A 20,441-nucleotide genomic window follows, 5' to 3' on the forward strand; every position below is an offset into this window, starting at 1 on the left:
ACAATATACATCTACTTTAAATGTCGCCCAATTCATTTCGGTGGAAGCGGATATTGAATAAAGCCATTTCAGACACACATACGTTTACATTACATGCGCATGTCATATATTTATACAATGTCCACGAGTGTGTTACATGTAATTCTCGCCTTCACTCCGTTATAATTTTCTTATTTTGAGTACACTTTCTGAATGATTCCATTCTTTTGTACGTCCAACTTCCCGATTTCCTACTGCATATACATGTACCCTGTGTAACTGCAATCTATAAGCTTTAAAAACTAGATATCAGAAGCTCAAAAGTTATACTAGACGGTGAACACACAAGTTTCTTGATTGAACCTGCAATTACTTTGCTTCTGTAATTATAATTGTATGTAAACCGTGATTATAATGATAAACAATGCATTTATATATATGTACGGCTTGTGGTGGCGTCTTACAGGAACACATACATATTTTGGTGTCTTACAGGAACATATACATGTGTTACTTTACAGTCTGTAATAGATACACGACATGTATAACTTTTGGTACGTGTGGTTTTGTAAGGCATACATGTGATGGTGTCTTACATATACACGTGGTGTCTTACAGGACCATATACATGTGTTATCTAGAATCAGTAATAGATACATGACATGTATAACTTTTGGTACATGTTGTTTTATAAATAGTCAATTATTATTGGATTTTCACAAAAGTGACACCATTTGATTCAAAAAGCAAGTATGCGTCATATCAAATTGATTATAATGTAAAATTGACACAGGAATTGACGCCATTTTGTCAAAAACTGCATTTTAACTTTTAAAATCTTTATTTTTTTCAACCAAGAATTATTTAATATGTATTAATAATTTTAACTTTTGGTTTAAATTCACATATTAGTGAAATTCATACGGTCATATAGATATCATAAAATTTTTTCTAACTTGTTCGGTTGCGGATAAATGGACGGTTTCCAACAAGTCACTTTTCAATATTTTTGGTTCATAAAAGTGTCAATTATTATTCGATTTTCATAAAATTTTCACCATGTGATGCCTAACGTCATAGATGATGTTATAAAACTAATTAAACATTTTTAGCATCACTGGAACTATCCTTAATAAAACTAATTAAACATTTTTAGCATCCTTAAATGACATTTACAAGTAGAGGTATACTATTCATAATAACACAACTTTATGGATTTACTACTTCTTGGTTTATTACACGCAACGTTTCAATACTCTTACGGGTATCTTTATCAAGCAATGATCAATAATGGTTAGTTCTTGGTGTTTAACGTCTGCTTCCACATAAGTGATATCGCAGACAAGACATAGGAGAGCCGAAGCTGATTCCTGTTTTTTAGAATATGATTTTGCAATCTTTCCATTTGGCCTTAGGCCATGGATTTGGTTTAGTGGGAAGTTCTTCCCTTTATTTAATATCGTTTGGTAGATGATCTCGTCTGCTTCTGGATTGGTAGATGTCATCGTTTGGGGTTAGTGTTTAGGTGCCAGGCCCGTCTTATCGTGGCCTCTCCTAACTCCACTATCCCACTCTCTGGGTTTGGTATCAGTTTTATTTGCGGAATAGTGTTTAGGTGCCGAGTTCCCCCTTACTCCACTTTCCTGCTAGTTTGGAATGTGTCATCTTTGTGGGGTTTGTGTTTAGGTGCCAGGTCCGTCTTATCGTGACTATCCCACTCTGTAGGTTTGGTGTCTGTTTTTGGTGGAATAGTGTTTAGATGCCGAGTCCGTCTGATCGTGACTCCCCCTTACTCCACTATCCTGCCAGTTTGGTATGCCGGGCCCGTCTAACCGTGACCCCCTCTTACTTCACTATTCTACTTAGTCCAACTGTGTCCATTAGGGCATGGATTTGTTCGAAGATTTGCAGTTTCAGATCTGGTCTCGTGAAGAGTAGGTTCTTAGTGTTAAATGGTATGTTGTTGGTCTCCATTGTTCTCACTAGTTCCCTTCTCTCTTCCTCGTATACCTCGCAGTCTACCAGGACATGGTTGGTGGTACATTCTTCTCCGCACTCACAGATGATGACTTGGTGTTTGTAGTCCCGCAGCCGCTCTTTCACCCTTAGCTTCGATATAAGTCTACAAATATCTCTTCTAGGGTGATTGAGTGTTGTCTTTGTGTAGATCTTGTAATCAAGGCGGAATCTGTATGTGTCAAGTTCAGCGAGATTTAATTCCCAGATTGTATTGACCTGTCTTTTGACCATACTGTAGATTTCCGTGGTGCTGTAGTCTATGGTGGGGAGTGGTGCTGTGTCCTTGATACCTTCATTGGCGAGTCGATCTGCCTCCTCGTTTCCTCTAATGTTGACATGTGATGGAATCCACACGAGTTCTACTTTGCTTCCCTTCTCTAAAATCCCCTGATACAGCTGCCTGATTTCCAAAATGACTTCTGGTCTTAAGTCCGAGTTGTCATTTTGGATTGAAATCAGACTGCTCAGAGAGTCGCTTGGAATGACGAACGTACTAGTCTTTTGATGGGAAATCCATGATATAGCGTCACGAATGGCCACAAGCTCTGCAGTGTACACCGAACAGTTATTGGGCAGTTTCCTGCTTATTCCCTGTTCCCCGTTTGGCAGGTATATTCCAAACGAGCTGGTGCCCCTTTCAGGATTGCGTGAGCCATCCGTGTACACATGGTCCCAGTCATCAGACGGCCAGTTGTCTTCCAGGTGTTCTAGAGAGAAAGCACGTGCAGCAGTGGGGTTGTTTTTCTTGTCGGTTTTCTGTAGTAGATCTAGGTTAACCGGCGGTGTAGGGAGCGTCCAAGGGGCGATCGCTGGGGGTCGTGTTTATTTATCACGAGCTCCCCCAGTCGCATTTCCTTGATTGTTTCCCTGATACCCTGGCCGAAGCTTTTCTTTCTAGGATCTCTCACATATCTTGTATTTTGTAGACTGACAAAGGTTGGGGATCTTTCGCCCAGTTGCGAGATCTTAGCCCAGTACCTTGTCGCTAGTTCTTTTCTTCTTAGGGATGGGGCAACTCCCCGACTTCCTGCAGTAGTGCCTCTTTCCCAGTCCCTTGCCCTACGCCAGTCGCAATACACAGAGCTTTGTATTGGATGGTGTCAAGCTTCCTTTAGAGTAATGGCGCGCAGTTCATGAATGCCAGAGAGCCGTAGTCTAATACAGATCCTATTAGAGCACGATACACCGTCATTAGTGTGACTCTGTTGGTCCCACCAAGTGCTGCCCGTTATTTTCCTCATTAAGTTTAGGATTTTGGTGCATCTATCTACAGTTTCGTCGATGTGCGGTTTCCAGGTCAGCCTTCGGTCAAAGATTACGCCAAGGAACTTGGTTTGGTCTTTAAACTCGATGGTTTTCCCGTTCATACACAGAGTCATTCTGCTTATCCCTCTATCCCTGCTTACAGGCATGCCGACTGTTTTCTTCTCCGAGACTTTGAATCCCCAATCGTTTGCCCATGCCATGAATTTGTCTAAGGCCTTCTGCATGTTCTTTTGTAGTTCACAGAAGTTCCTCCCTTTCGGATGGTGTCTCTTGCGGCGTATTTCAACTTCAGGTAGTTTTGGTGATTGACTTCATTGTAGTGGCGTTTCCGTAGGCGTAGTGCCTTCTTTCTTTCGTTAACCGCCTTCTGACATTCTGGTGATCACCAAGGTTTTCTAATCCTTGATTGCCCTCCAGAAGTCTTGGGAATGGAGTCGTCTGCGGCACCTATAATAGCACTCGTGATGTTGGCTGCGTACACTTCGATGTTGGCATCGATGATGTCTTCTTCTTTCCACCCAGGGCAGCCTACAAGGAAGTTAGCCCAATCAGCCTCTTTTATTTTCCAATTGGGTTTCCCGTTATAGACTTCCCTGGTTGTTTCACATTGGATGCAGAGTTCTATCAGTAGATGGTCGCTGCCAAGTGTTTCATCTTCGCGTACTTGCCAGTCGCAGCGGTTTGGCATACCAAGCGTGAGATCCAGGTGTGAAGGTGGGGCATTTCCTCCAACAAAAGTAGGGCTCTCGTCGTTCAGTACGCATAGGTCGTTCTCTTCTATTATTGAGCATAGGCTAATCCCCCAACAGTCATTCCTCGGTGACCCCCACAGGACGTGTTTTGCTTGAAATCCCCGCAAAACACAAATTCGCCCTGAGGAAGCTGGTCGAGAAGTGACTGGAAGTCAACTGGTTTTCTCGTGACATCTGGGGGTACATAGACATTCACTATTGTCAATTTTGTATTATTGCTCAATGTGATGGCTATGCCCATTGCTTCTAGAGGGTCCTCTACGTCAAGCGAAACAGAAATATAATTTAAGTTATCACTGACGTAGATGGCAAGACGGCCGCCACGTGTCGTGCTGCCCGGTCTGTCCCTTCTCTGACCAGTGTATCCGGGCAAGTAGATAACAACCTACATTTATAGAACATTCCTGAGTAAGACAATAAGAACATAACATTAATTAATGGTTATAACAACAACATTTCCCTTTGAAAATGACTTCACGATCTCTCTTATTAACAGATAAAGCGGGGACTGAAGCCACCACCAAGGCTTAATAATCATACTATCAATACCCCTTTAATACTATCAAAACATCAATAAATTATTAGTGTCTTTGAGTATGTCTTCTAATAATATGGTAATTAACTAATGTGTATATAATAAGCATAATCAATGGGGTGATTACGCTCTCCTCCTTCCTTATGATCATAATCTTAAAACACTCAAACCATTTCCCTATGTATAAACCACAAAAACAACCTATGTTTAATCATTTAGCATTTTCTTAACCATGTAACTATTAATCAATGAAATATATTGTTAACTATTGACTATTTGTAAGGGTGGGCCCCAATCTTCCTGCATTACATTAATAAGTTATTCCATACATTTGATATTGCTCGACCATTATCTTTATTCATTTTAGGTTTATGTCTTCGGATTTCTAAGGCTTCCCACAGGACTCTCTTTTTCCATACTTTAATGTTCTTTGTCAGCACATTGGTGTTATTCCATTCTATATTATGGGTAGGATTTTCTATGATGTGTTCGGCTACTGCAGATTTATTGGGTTCCAAACGTCTAGTTGCTGCTTTATGTTCTTTAAGTCTCACTGATAACGCGCGGCACGTTTCCCCTATGTACATGGATTTGCAACAGCATAGGATCTGGTACACTATGCCTTTTGGGTCCACATTTGGTATTTTTGTTCTTCCATTGGCGTTGATCAATGATTTTAATGGTACTCCTCCACTAAATGTTACATCTATTTGCAATCTGGTTTGTAATCTTTTGATCTTATGACTTGTTGGGCCTATAAATGGAATATTGATATGAATAGAAGCCTTTTCTTTACCGGTCACGTCGGGGGCTTTATTCAGTTTTTCAGTTGTACTGCTAATAACTTTTTTCACAAATTCTAATGGGTAGTTGTTGTATTGGGTTAGGGTTTCAGTGATGTGTTTTATTTCTTCTTCAATTTTATCATCGGTGCAAATATTGTGAGCTCTTCTGGTCAGTATTGACACTATTCCCGCCTTGGTTGTTTTTGGGTGGGCAGATGCGAAGTTAATATATTGATCTGTATGCGTCGGTTTTCTATACACTCTTGTCGTTACTTTATCATCATTTCTGTCAATTAGGATATCTAAAAAGGGTAGCTGTTTATTATTTTCTTCTTCAACTGTAAATTGTATTCTTGGATGTATGGGGTTGAGGTGGTGGAGTAGTAGTTGGTGATCTTCCTCTTCCTTCATTACAGCCAACACATGGTCCACTTTTCTAAGCCAAATGCTAGGTTGAATTGGGGATGTTATTAGGGCATTTTCTTCGAAGGCTGTCATGTAGATTTCAGTGATAATCACACTTATTGGTGACCCCATTGGTAACCCATGGATTTGTTCAAATATTTCATCTTTCCATGTGAAATATGTGGATTTAATACACAATTGTCACAACTTCATTATACTATCCGTACTTATTCTGGTGTTGAGGTTGGTTAGAAAATTACTTGAGAAACCCATCAACCAAAAACCAAACCTAACTAAAAATGAAAGTAAGGCCATCAAAGAATTAAAACATAATAAAGAAATATCTATTGTACCAGCAGATAAAGGGAAAGCCAACGTTATTATGGATACAGATCATTTAGAAGAAATGGTGAACCAAACCCTGTCAGATTCAACAACCTATAACAAGTTACCAAAAGATCCAACCCAGAAACTAGACAGAAAACTTAAAGCCACCTTAAAAATACTCAAAGAATCAGGTGAGATCGATACTGAGACATATGATAAACTTAACATCTCGCACCCAACTACACCATATGCCAAAGCTCAAGTTAAAATACACAAGAACCCGGTCAAAGTAAGATTACTTATCTGCTCAAGAGGAACTGTATTCTACAACACGGCCAGATACCTGTCAAATGTACTATCGGGCTTAGGTACATATCATAAATTAAAGATAGCAGAATCATATATTAAAGATAGCAAGGAACTTTGGGAAAAAATAGAGAGAAAACCCCAACTAGGCAAACTTATCCGTTATGATGTTGTGGACTTATTTACCAGTATACCAATCGATGAAGCCTTGAATTGTGTTCGGGAAAAAATTCAAAATCAAATAACCAACCTCAACACCAGAATAAGTACGGATAGTATAATGAAGTTGTTACAATTGTGTATTAAATCCACATATTTCACATGGAAATGAAATATTTGAACTGTTTAAATACATCCCAAATATAACTTTAACACAGAGATCATTGCTACGGGAGATGTGTAACAGGCACGTGAAGAAACGGGAAGTGACGACAAACATGACAAACACGAGTTATCCTACTATATAACTGATTGAAGCAACGAGCGGTAACAGACACGCGATCGAATTTTATTTCACTGATAATTCGGTTGAAGATAAAAAGCTATTATATGAAACGGTGAGAGGATATCTGGCAATTCAAAAAAAGAATTGGCTTCCATTAGATAAAAGATAACGAACAAATTAGAAAACGTCTGTCCATTACCATGTTTTTATTAAGAACAGAATGAATAAAAACGGGGGAATGCACAGGATTTTTCTATTTTTCTCGTTTTCCTTTATCTAGTGACAGCCAATTGTATTTTTGAATTGTGAGATACCCTCTCACCGTCCCATATAATAACTTTTCAACTTCAACGGAATTATCAGTGAAATGAAATTCGATCGTTTGTCTGTTATCGCTCGTTACATCAGTCAGATACATAGAAGGATAACTCGTGTTTGTCATGTTTGGCGTCACTTCCCGTTTCTTCACGTGCTTGTTACAAATCTCCCGTAGCAATGATCTCTGTGTTAAATTATATTTGGAATGTATTTAACCAGTTCTATCACATATGTAATTATGTCTGACACCAATATTGTCCTTTAAAGCCATTTCCTCTGATTTGTTTGTAAACAATACGAGTAATGCCGAAAGATCGGACAAGACACCAGTTGGTAAAAAACAGGCTACTTCTAAGGTTAATAACAAAACGATTAAAATGCCCAAAAATCTGTTGATTATCTAATAAATACCATGCCGTCTATTGGCATGACATCTTCACGTAAACCTACTACCGAATCATGTCTTTTCACTTCCATGAATAGGCCTGTTGACAGCAGTCATTATGCCGGTAATCATAATGTAAATTTTCCATCCAACAATAATTTGTTGGATTTACAAAAACAAATTTATACTTTAACCAATATAGTTTTAGATTTGAATAGAAAGTCTTCAAATTCTCGACAGGCGGCTGTCTGCACTGTTACCTCCGCTTCCACTGGTATTAATATTAATAACGATGATAATTTTCAGGGTAGAGGAGGAATCGCAGATGAGGATATATTTTATCAGTTTGATGAGGACGAATCTTATATTTCAGAACCTATTTTAGATCTAGTAGATCTTCAGCATATGTACGATGAGTTTAAAGAAACCTCACCTGAAAATGTGGAACTATCTGCATCTTGTTCTGATTTGTCTAATATGGAGATACCCAAAAATTTTCAAAATGAGGGAAATTTTGGTGATCCAGTTAATGAAAAGATTTCGGATCTTGTTGATGTTGCCACCTCTAAGAAGATGGATTGACTAAAATAACTCCAAAATATGTGATCCCAGATAACTGTAAACGGCTTACTCCCCCTCCTGTTGGTCAAGATGTCTGGAATGTTTTGCCTAAATCTGCCAGATCCCAGGACATTTTCCTTCAAGAGGTCCAAAAACTATTAGGTTTTGGTATGGCTCCACTAGTAAATATTCTATCTGGGTCTACTACTAATCCTGAGATCAGGGAGAAAGTTGTTGACTCTATTGCTGTTTTAGGCAATGCTATGCTGGATTTGTCTATTCGTAGACGCCTATTTCTGCGGAAATATATGAGCAAACGATATCAGCCGATTTGCTCTTCAACTCGGCCGGTCGGAGAGACTTTGTTCGGGCCAGATGTGGCTTCTCGTATTAGAGAAATCGATCAATCAAACCGTCTTTATGGCACACGAGAGGGCAGAGTATTAAATATTCGTCCTCAAAATAATTATAATAATACTAAAAGAAGACCTTTTTTAGGCCAGAACTCGCGAGGATTTCGCAGGTCCTGGCGCAGGAGAACCCTATCCTCGAATCCAGTTGCAGGACAATGGAGGGGAAGAGGTCGTCCACAGTAGAGGTAAGTCCAAGTTTTGTTGCTGGACAAATTTCCAAGTGTTTTAATAACTGGCGCATTTATGTTGTAAGTGGATACACTATTGACTTCAGGTCACCTCCATATCAAAATGTTTTACCAACTACACCAAATTTTAGTTTTGACCAAACGTTGTTAATAGATGAAGAAATACAAAAAATGTTGTTGAAACAAGCAATTAAGAAAGTCCCTTCTGTTCCAGGTCAATTTTTATCAAATATTTTTCTTGTAGAAAAGAAAGCTGGTGGTTTTCGTCCAGTGATCAATTTAAAAAATTTGAATAAGTTTGTTGAATATGAACACTTTAAACAAGAAACTCTTATCTATTGCTGTTAAAGCTATCCGTAAAGATGATTTTTAAACTTCCATAGATTTAAAAGATGCTTATTTTTCCATTCCAACCTTAAGTCTGTTTCTGCTTCAAACAAGATGGCTGACAGTAGAGTTATTCGACGGCATTTCCCACATCTGTTGATACCAAAGAGACAATTGAAAGAAAGTAAAAATCCTTTAGAAACATATTCTCGAGAAGAATATTTCATATTACGTTAGAAAAATACAAATAAATATTAAACTGTTTTCGAAAATATAGTCAAGAAAAAATTGTTATTGATTTATGAAAACCAACCAAGTTCTTGCATTGAGTTTTTACAAAAAAATACCATATTATGGTCATCTACAATATCACCGAATCTATTCGAACATTGTAAGCACGTGCACGCTGTATCATGAGGTCTGTCATTAAAAAGGGCCGCCTGTCCAACACCGTGATTGTGTTTTTTCTGTAAACTTATTTTTATTATTTTGACTCTCTAGCAATACATGTATATTGATTATATATATATTTATATCTTTTATGTACCATGCTTTTGGGAAGCCGATTTAAGTCATTTTCTTGTTTCGAGATCCCGTGAATAAAATATTGTTTAAACTAACCCCCCGCCCCCCCCCCCCGCAAAAAAAACCCACCATAGTAATTGTTATCCATAAATAGGGTGTTATTCGAAAACGTTTTAATATATCACCTTTACACGCTAATGATGGCGAAGCTCTAATTTCGTGAAAATCGGACAAAACTGCAGGACAAAATGGCCGCTCCTTGTACGCAAATAGTGTAAAAGTATGTAAATCCAGGGTTGTGGACACGCTCGAGGTCACAATTTTTGTATGATTTTGATGAGATTTAAACTATATGTTTAGATCCCAAAGATCTCGGTCCCTGTCGATATTCGCGCAAATCTCACCGTAACTTTGTGGAATATGACCCCCGATTTTACGAAAAATCGCGTTTTTAGCTTGAAGTTCTTCTAGATGTCATAATTTTTATCCGATTATAAAAACCGTTTCAATATATCACCGTTACACCTTAATGACGACTACGTTCGAATTTCATGAAAATCGGACCGAAACTGCCGGACAAAATGGCTGCTCCTCATATGCAAATAGTGTAAAAATATGTAATTCCAAGATTGTTGACACTCTAGAGAACACAATTTTTTATCCGATTTTGATAAAACTTAAAATGTATGTTATATTGTAAAGATCTCGGTTACGTTCGATATTCGCTCATATCACACCGTAACATCCTGAGTTATGACCCCTGAATATATGAAAAATCACGGTTTTTTTTTTGCTTGTAGTCCCTCTTGATGTCACAATTTTTATTCAACTTGATAAAACTTTTATATATACTTTTATATCCCAAAGATCTTTTGATATTGTCGCATGTCGGACTGCAACATACTGGATGATGGCCCCTGATTGTACGAAAAAATCGCTTTTTATTTTGCTTGTTCTCTGTCCATCTCTTGCAAAATGTGGGCATATCTTGCATGGCAACTGCTTATTCATATTTAATTCCCGTATGGTATTCAAATTTATGTCAGTAATATTCCTACAAAATTACGTGCTTTCGTAATACGATAGAATGAAATTTCCCAATCCGTGTCTGCTTCAATCAAATTCACGGCAGTAATATTCCTCCAAAATTACGAGTCTTTGTTTTGTAGTAAGCACTGCCTTATATGGTAAGCGATTTTCGTGCGATAATCGAGATCGCGGGAAAGTGCCACTGTAGATGGGAATTTATATATGGTGTCTTAAAAGAAGTAGTTTAATTACGGAAAATGGAGGTTACAATTTTTATCCGATTTTGATGAAACTTAAAAGGTACATTTATAACCCAATGAACTCGGTTCCTTTCGATATTCTCGCATATCGGATCTTAACTTCCTGGATTATGGCCCATGATTGTACAAAAAGTCACGTTTTTAGCTTGTAGCCCCTCTAGATGTCACAATTTTTTTTTTTGATTTTTAAAAACGCTAATGATGGCGAAGTTCGAATTTCATGAAAATCGGATTGAAACTACCGGACAAAATGGATGCTCCTCGTACGCAAATAGTGTAAATGTATGTAATTCCAAGGTTGTGGACACCCTCGTGGTCACAATTTATATCTGATTTTCATGAGACTTAAAATAGAACATCAAGTTCAGTTCATATTTTCTCCAAAAACTCTTCGAGAGTCCTCTTCCATCCAGAGTTTTAAGACTAACTTAAAAATATACTTATTTCAAAAATGTTTTTGAACTGTTTTGTTGTGAATGCACTTAGAAACACTCATGTGTAATGAAGGGCTATATAAATCGAACAATAATGATAATAATATTATTATTATTTTAAAGAAATCTGAGAGTTCAGTGTCATTATTATTGTCCGGAAGAATAATTCGCTCAGCATTATGATCCAAAAAGGAATTCACAACTTTATACGGTCTTTTTGTCTGTTTTCACCATTTTCTATTTTATCAGAGTAAAATTTAAGTTAGCTTGTTCTCTATCCATCTCTTGCAAAATGTGGGCGTATCTTGAATGGCAACCGCTGGTTAACTTACTAGTGGATCCTCTAGAGGATACAATTTTTTATCCCATTTAGAAAAACGTTCGAATATATCACTGTTACACCATGAATGAGTTTGAATTCTTTGTACCCAAATAGCCTGAAAGTATGGTATATAAAGTATCGCGCATATCGAAACGTATGAATTTTGTAAAAATTGGACGAAAACTGACAGGCAAAATGGATGCTCCTTTTACTCAAATAATGTAAAAGTATATAATACCAATGTTTTGGGCCCTCTAGAAGTCATACATTTTATCTGCTTTTGGTGAAACTTAAAATGTATGTTTATAAGACAAAGATCTTGGTTCCTTTCGATATTCGAACCGTAAATACCTGGATTATGGCCGCTGATTTATGAAAAATCAGATTTTTTTTTAGCTTGTGGAACCTCTAGAGGTCACAATTTTTATCCTATTAAAAAAAAACTTTTAAATATATCACGGTTACACCCTAATGATGGTTGAGTTTCAAATTTTGTAAAAATCGGACCGAAACTGCCCAACAAAATGGCTGCTACTTGTAAGCAAATAGTGTAAAGTATGCAATACCAAGGTTGTGGACCCTCTAGAAGTCACAATTTTTGTATGATCTTGATGAAACTTAAAATATATGATTATATCCAAAAGATGTCAGTTCCTTTCCATATCCGTGTGCATATTGGACTGTAACTTCCTGGATTATGGTCCCTGATTGTACAAAAAATCACAATTTTTTTTTTGTCCCCCACCTTTATTAAGTCAATGCCTTGATGGAGTTTTCTGCTTAGGGTAAGCAGAGATAAACAATTTGATTGGTTGTTGCTTTGGGACACGATAACTTTAGTTCTAATTAAGTGAGAGTGAAGAAACTTGGTGTATAGTTTTACTACATCAATACCTTGACTAAGTTCGATAATGAGCATTTTCTGCTCAGGGTAAGCAGAGGGCTAAGCAATTTCATTAGTCGAGACTTTGGAACACAATAACTCTCCTTCTAATTGAGGTAGAATGTTCAAACTTGGTGTAGGCATTCATTAGGTGAATGCCCTGATGGAGTTTGATGATAAACATTGTCTGCTTACGGTAAGCAGAGATAAGCAATCTGATTTATTGTGATGCTTTGGGGCACAATAACTTTGGTGTTAACTAAGTGAGAGTGATGAAACTCAGAGTATAGATAAGTTCGATGATGAGAATTTTCTGCTTAGGCTAAGGAGCGATAAGCAATTTGATTGATCAAGACTTTAGAACATAACAACTCTGCTTTTAATGGAGGTAGAAGGTTTGAACTTGATGTAGATGTTCATTAACATTTCGAACTAAAGCTAAGCTAAGCATAGCTAAGCAATTTCATTGGTCGATGCTTTGGGACAAGACAACTTTGATTCTGTCCGATAGAGAGTGGTGAAACTTAGTGTATAGTTGCTTATCAGTTTGATTGCTTGATACTTATGAAAAAAATAAATATGCTATTAAATTTGTCATCTATTTAATTTTAGTTTTCGAGGGGGTCGTCAGCCTCACTGTTGGCTTGTTTAGCTTGTTTAGCTTGTTCTGTATCCATCTCTTGCAAAATGTGGGCATATCTGGTGGGTATCTGGCCTGGCAACCACTGGTTAGCTTGTGGACCCTCTAGAGGTCACAATTTTTATCCGATTTAAAAAAGCGTTTAGATATATCACCATAATGAAGGTTTAGAATTTTTGGAAAAAATCGAAACAAAACTGTCCGACAAAATGTATGTAATACGAAGGTTGTGTCCACCCACTAGAGGTCACAATTTTTGTCCGATTTGGATGAAACTTAAAATATGTGACCCCTGCAGGCACAATAAGTCGCAATGGGGAAATTTTGAAAACAGAATTGTTGTTGTTTTCACATTCACCAATTCAATACCTTCAAAGCTGATACCTTGCTGATAATAAAATTTGAAACAGTAATATCCAATTAGGCATGCTTGTACATTTTATATACCATATGAAGCCACAGTAAACGAAATTCAACTATCTATATTATTTATGATTTTTTTAATCATGTCAAATAATAACCGCTTTTATTTATTATTTAAGGTAAATAATGACTTGGGGAAAGGTTTCATATATATCATTGACAAATATCAATTAACGACTCATTATTCCATGACAATTGATTAGTACTTTTCAATGATAAGTTTCGGGTTTAACCTAGTTGATTAATTGATGATATGCCACATGGGACGTCTGGGCCAATCATCGGTAATGCTTCGTCATATTTATAAACTAGAGATGTAACGCTTCACAACGATGCTAAGTATTACGCCAGGGGGGATTATCCGATTGTCCCACAGCAGGCGAAGAAAAACAAAATAACTAGTTTGCAAATAAAGACTCATTTTTGTGAAAATCTCAATTTCGGCCAAAATCAATACTTTCACTTGTTTTGTCTGTAGCTCAATATTCAACTTTGCGCATTTCGACTCATTTAGACAGCACTGGTCACATTTATGTTTATAATAAGACCATAACTTACTGGATTATGGCCCCTGATTGTCTTAAAAATCGCGTTTCTTTTTTTAGCTTGTTCTCTATACATCTCTTACTAAATGTGGGTGTATTTTGCATGGCAAACAGTGGTTTCGTTAAGTATAATTCCAATGACCAGTAATATGTCAATAGTATGAATGTTCTGTTTACTATATATTTTAGTGATCAAGAGCCACCACAAGCTATGCTGACTCTACATAAAATTGCAGAAAAAGATTCAGGGTGGCTGGAAGTAGTTAAATCTTTAATTCGAGGTATCCCCCATACAGATCCTTTAGGACCAGCAGTGATAACCCTATTGTTAGATGAGTTTCCATTACCCACCAAGGTAAATCACCAAAACCTGTTCATAGCGAATAAAATAATAAATATTTAGGGTTTCACATTGTTTTTGTTCGGATTATTAGGATTTCACACTGCGTAGCTTGTAGGAAACACGATTGAGATTACTAAAATTATTATTATTATTAGGCTTTCAGACTTTCGTCTGAAAGCCTATTGAGATTACTAAAATTATTATTATTATTATTATTTACCGCGGGAGCCTATTTCTCCATGATCGGAAACAGATATCGATCTGGAACCAAATTTTCTATCGGGAAACCATGTGGTGGTAACTTGATAAAGTTTTTTTGAAACTTCTGCGCAGACCGAAAGGGGCCGAATTTTGAACGGTAGCAATAAATCAAAAAGTGGCCGTGGTTTTGCCAATTCTTTACCTATTTTAAAACAATTCACATTTTTGGAAACCCTGAATCTTTTCCGAGACAATGGCAATCTCACATTTTTCAATTTCGAACATTCATCTATGGCTTTTGTCCTTCGAAATTTGAAAATTTAAATTTTTACAAATTTTTTTTTTATTTATGAATATTTTTTAGTCGTGTTTTACACAAAATTAACGAGTCATCTGACTTGGCAAAAATGTGAAATTTTTTTGTCTTAGTAATTTTCCTTGGCCGCCATTGGCTAATTCAGTTTTTCAGTCCTAGATTAATTATTTATTGCTCGATTTGTATAAAACAAAGTTCATACACTCCGTTGTCTCAATTGTGGACGTATATTGTCGTCGCCCCTGTCCGTCCGTCCACAATTGTTTGTGAACAGTCTACAGGTCACAATTTTTATCCGATTTCAATGAAACTTGAAATATAGGTTTATCACCCTAAGATCTCGGTTCCTTTCGATATTGGCATGTATCGGACCATGGATTATGGCACCTGATTGTACGAAAAATCACATTTTTAGCTGGTGAACACTGTAGAGGTCACAATTTTTATCTGATTTGGTTTAAACTTGAAATGTATGCTTATAACCCAAAGATCTTGGTTCCTTTCGATACTCGTGCATATCCGAATCGTAAATTCCTGAATTATGGCCCCTGATTGTGCGAAAAATCAGGTTTTTAGCTTGAAACTTGAAATGTAAGTTTATAACCTAAAGATCTCGGTTTCTTTCGATATTCGCGCATATCGGACCGTAGCTTCCCGAATTATGGCCCCTGATTGTACGAAAAATCGCGTTTTTAGCTTGTGGACCCTATAGAGGTCATAATTTTTATCCGATTTAAAAAAAAAATATATTATTATATCACCGTTACACCCTAAGGACGACTGAGTTCGAATTTCGTGAAAATCGGCCCAAAACTGACAGACAAAATGGCCGCCGTTCATTCTCAAATAGCGTAAAAATAGAGTATATCAAGGTTGTGGACTCTATAGAGGTCACAATTTTTATCCGATTTTGTTAAAACTTGAAATGAAAGTTTATAACCCAAAGATCTCGGTTCTTCTCGATATTCGCGCATATCGGACCGTAATTTCCTGAATTATGCCCCCTGATTGTACGAAAAATTACGTTTTTAGCTTGTGGACCATATAGAGTTCATAATTTTTATCCGATTTAAAAAATCGTATTATTATATCACCGTTACACCCTAAGGACGGTTGAGTTCGAATTTCGTGAAAATCGGCCCACAACTGACAGATAAAATGGCCGCCCTTCGTTCTCAATAGCGTAAAAATATGGTATATCAAGGTTGTGGACCCTATAGAGGTCACAATTTTAATCCTATTTTGATGAAACTTGAAATGTAAGTTTATAACCCAAAGATCTCGGTTCCTTTCGATATTGGCGCAAATCGGAACGTAACTTCCTGAATTATGGCCCCTGATTGTACGAAAAATTGCGTTTTTAACTTGTGGACCCTATAGAGGTCATAATGTTTATCCGATTTTAAAAAAAAACATATTATTATATCGTCCCATGACTCTGAAAACTGTATATCAATTTAAATTTCATTTTGATATTAACTTTAGCTTCAAGAGCATCCACAAGCACTTGTGGGCGTCTAAAAATAGCAAAACAACCCAGGTTAGTTTCACCATTCCCCGGGCCACTTAACGAAATGGGCAGAAAATTCGAAAAAATCGAAAAATAAAGGGCGATAACTCGAATGAAACTTATATTTCTGGAATCGGATGGTCTTCAGGTATCCAAAAATGTAGGTCAAATTTGAAAATTTTGAAAATAACAATAATTATTGACTCTTTTACAGGCAAAATAGCGTAAAAAGTGACACTTGCAAAATTGACCATTTCTCGGCAACTGCTCATATGAATTAATGCTACAAGTTTATGAAAGTCACAAAGAAATATTTTAAAATATGAAACGTCAGAATGGCTTGTAAATAGCTGAATTTTACACCGTCTTTGACCTTTAAATCGAAATGGCGCAAAAATGAAATCTGCTTCCGACTTTTTTTGCACCTTTACATGGCGCATCTTCTTACTTTTTACTTATTTTAAAAAAATAATATTTGCTTGCGAAAAGACGTTCCTAACCGCCCAAATTGTAGTTTTGGTCAAAATTACGTCATTTCCGCTGCAGACAGAAAGCTTTATCAGTAATAAAAGAGTTGAGACTTTGTACCATTGAGCATATGCGCTTTGTTTTATACAAATTGAGCAATAAATAATTAACCTAGAACCCATAAACTGAATTAGCCAATAGCGGCCAAGGTGAATTATCTAGACAAAATTTTTTCATATTTTTGCTCAAATCACATGACCCTTTAATTATGGATGAAGCGCCATAAAAAAATATTCATAAATAAAAAAAATTTTTGTCAAAATTTAAATTTTCAAAATTTGGCGCCTAATATCTTCGAAGATTAATCGAAAATCAAAAATCTGAACAATCGTAGCTATTTGCCGTGTCTCAGGCTATGTCAAAATCTATCAAATGTTAAAATCCGACAATTATTGTTAATATTATGGCAATATTTAAAAAAAACGACAACTTCGGTGATTTCGGACATTTCGCATTGTCACAGAAAGTTCGAAATAGCTTTAATCTTTAAGTCACACCCACTTTCACAGTAAAACCGAAGACATCGAGACATCCGACAAATTGTTTCTGAGATATGCTCAAGTGGAAAAAAAATAAGAAGAAGAAGAACTAGAACTGCGATGCAGTAATGATGGGTTTCACCGATGCCACATTACCCTTGAACTTATGTCACTTCCGGTGCCAGTTACCCAGCAATATTAATTTCATTTATACATTTGTTACCATGTGTTACATATGTCAAAAAAGTGATCCTTACAAATTTTTTTACTAACTTACCGCTAGAAATAATTTAAAACATGAAGACGATGAATGGGTTGTAAATAGCTGATTTTTACTCCTTTTTTCAACCTTAAATCCAAATGGCGCAAATACAAAACTGATATAAAAAAAAACCCCAAAAAACTAAGCCCGACATATTTTGCGCCTGTAGTAGGAGCATTCATCTTCATTGATAAGATTTGTAGAAATTAAGATTTTTCCTTAGGAAAAGACCTCCCGACCCGTCAAAATTTAAATTTTAGCAAAATTACGTCACTTCCAGTGCCGACAGAAAACTTTATAGGTAGAAACAAGTTGAGAATTTGCACCAAGGAGTATATGAGCTTTTGTTTTATACAAATCAGGCAATAAATAATTAATTTAGAACCCATCAACTGTAATAAAAATGCGAAAAGTCTTAAAAAGTGATCCTGACGAAATTGGTTATTTCTTTGCAAGAGAAGATGCTAGAAGCTATTTTTTGACATATTTATGAACGTATTGATCCAATCTATATTTCCATTGGAATGAAATATCATAATGGTAAACGAATACTAAATATAACCCACTTCAAAAAAATATTTGTTTTGAAGGCTAAAAATACAGTTTTTGCTAAAATAACATTACTTCCGGTGAGAATGAAAATGTTAAATTAGTTTTATGAAATTAGAAATGGCATAAGGCATCACATGGTGAAAATTTTATGAAAATCGAATATTTGACACTGTTATAGACCAAAAACGATGATACAGATACCAAAAAATGGTTTCTAACTAGTACGGTTGCAGACAAAAAGACGATTTTCTACAAGTCACTTTTCAAGGTTTTTGGTCTATAAAAGTGGCATTTATTATTCGATTTACATAAAATTTTCACCATGTGATGCCTTATGCCATTTCTGATTTCATAAATCTAATTGAACATTTTCAATATCACCAGAATTACTGTACACTTACATGTAACAAATGTATAAAATGAATTGATATTGCTGGATTTGGTTGATTCGGCGTCCATTTTATTTGATCTGTGCAATGCTTATTTGGAAACCTGCTTAATGGTTTCATTGGTACCGGAAGTGAAATATGTTTAGGGTAACGTGGCACCGGTGAAACCCGTCATTACTTCATCGCAGTTCTAGTTCTTATTATCATTATTATTTTTCTTTTTCCAATTTGATTGTATCTCAGAAACTACTTGTCGGATCAATTCGGTTTTACTGAGAAAGTGGGTGTGACTTAGAGATTAAAGCTATTTCGAACGTTCTGCGACTATGCGAAATGTCCGAAACGCCAAAGTTGTCGTTTTTTTTAAATATTGCAGTAATATTAACAATAACGATACATTTTGACATAGCCTGAGACAGGGCACATAGCTACTGTAGTTTACATTTTTGATTTTCGACGAATCTTCGGAGATATTAGGCGGCAAATTTTGAAAATTTAAATTTTGACAAAAAACTTTTTTATTAATGAATAATTTTTTTATGGCATTTTACCCAGGGTTAAGGGGTCGCCTGATTTGATCAAAAATGTAAACATTTTTTGTCTCGATAATTCAGTTTATCGGTTCTAGGTTAATTATTTATTGCCCGATTGCTCAATTTTTTTTATTACCTGTAAAGTTTTCTATCGGCACCGGAGTGACGCAATTTTGCTAAAAACTCCAATTTTGCCGAGTCGGAACGTCTTTTCACAAGCAAATGTTAATTTTTGCAAATCTGATAGATCAAGATAAATGCCCCTACAAAAAGGCGCACAAAATGTCGGACTCGCTTTTTTTAATTTTGGTTTTGTATTTGCGCCATTTCAAAATATTTCTTCACGACTTTCATAAACTTGTAGCATTAATCCATACGAAGAGAATCTATGTCAAAATTAGTTTGTAATATGAGTATTTGCCAGTGTGAAACACTATTGTTTTTGTTAAGATTATTAGGGTTTCACACTGCGTAGCTTGTGTGAAACACTATTGTTTTTGTTCGGATTATTATTCTTATTATTATTTTTTTTTTCCATTTTGATCATATCTCAGAAACTACTTGTCGGATTGATCCAATTTCTTCGGTTTCACTGGGAAAGTGGGTGTGACTTAGAGATTAAAGCTATTTTGAACGTTCTGTGACAATGTGAAATGTCAGAAATCACCGAAGTGGTTAATTTTTGAAATTTTGTCGTAACATTAACAATAATTGCCGGATTTTAACATTTGATACATTTTGACATAGGCAGAGACAAGGCACGTAGCTACGGTTCTTTAGATTGTTGATTTTCGATGAATCTTCGGAGATATTAGGCGCCAAATTTTGAAAATTTAAATTTTTACAAAAAACTTTTTTATTAATGAATATTTTTTGATAATATTTTATCCAGGGCTAAAGGGTCGTCTGATTTGAGCGAAAATGTCAATAATTTTTGTCTAAATAATTTTCCTTGGCCACTATTGGCTAATTCAGTTTAACGCTTCTAGATTCATTAATGATGTTCGATTTGTTTGAAACAAAGTTCATATGCTCCGTTTTCAAAAATGTCACTTTTTTTGTTATCGATAAAGTTTCCTGTCGACACCGGAAGTGGCATAATTTCAACAAAAACTATAATTTTGAAAGTTTGGTACCACTTTTTGAAAGCAAATATTATTTTTTCAAAATTTGTTATTACCAAATCGATGCGCAATGCAAAGGCGCAAAAAACATCGGACTCAGTTTTTTTAATTTCGATTTCGTTTTCGGGCTAT

At 36.1% G+C, this 20,441-nt stretch overlaps 1 protein-coding gene across 4 annotated transcripts in view; it reads left to right on the forward strand.

The window, feature by feature from the left end:
• The window catches only part of LOC126814505 (RING finger and SPRY domain-containing protein 1), a 332,620-nt gene that overhangs the window by 87,979 nt on the left and 224,200 nt on the right, over positions 1-20,441 (forward strand). For all 4 annotated transcript variants that reach the window (XM_056099495.1, XM_056099494.1, XM_050539686.2 and 1 more), the window contains exon 3: positions 14,262-14,427. In XM_056099495.1, coding sequence (XP_055955470.1) covers positions 14,262-14,427 — 166 coding nt within the window. The remainder of the gene's footprint in view (positions 1-14,261; positions 14,428-20,441) is intronic.

This window comes from Patella vulgata, chromosome 3 (genome assembly GCF_932274485.2).
Source record: "Patella vulgata chromosome 3, xgPatVulg1.2, whole genome shotgun sequence".
Classification (NCBI taxonomy): Eukaryota; Metazoa; Mollusca; class Gastropoda; family Patellidae; genus Patella; species Patella vulgata.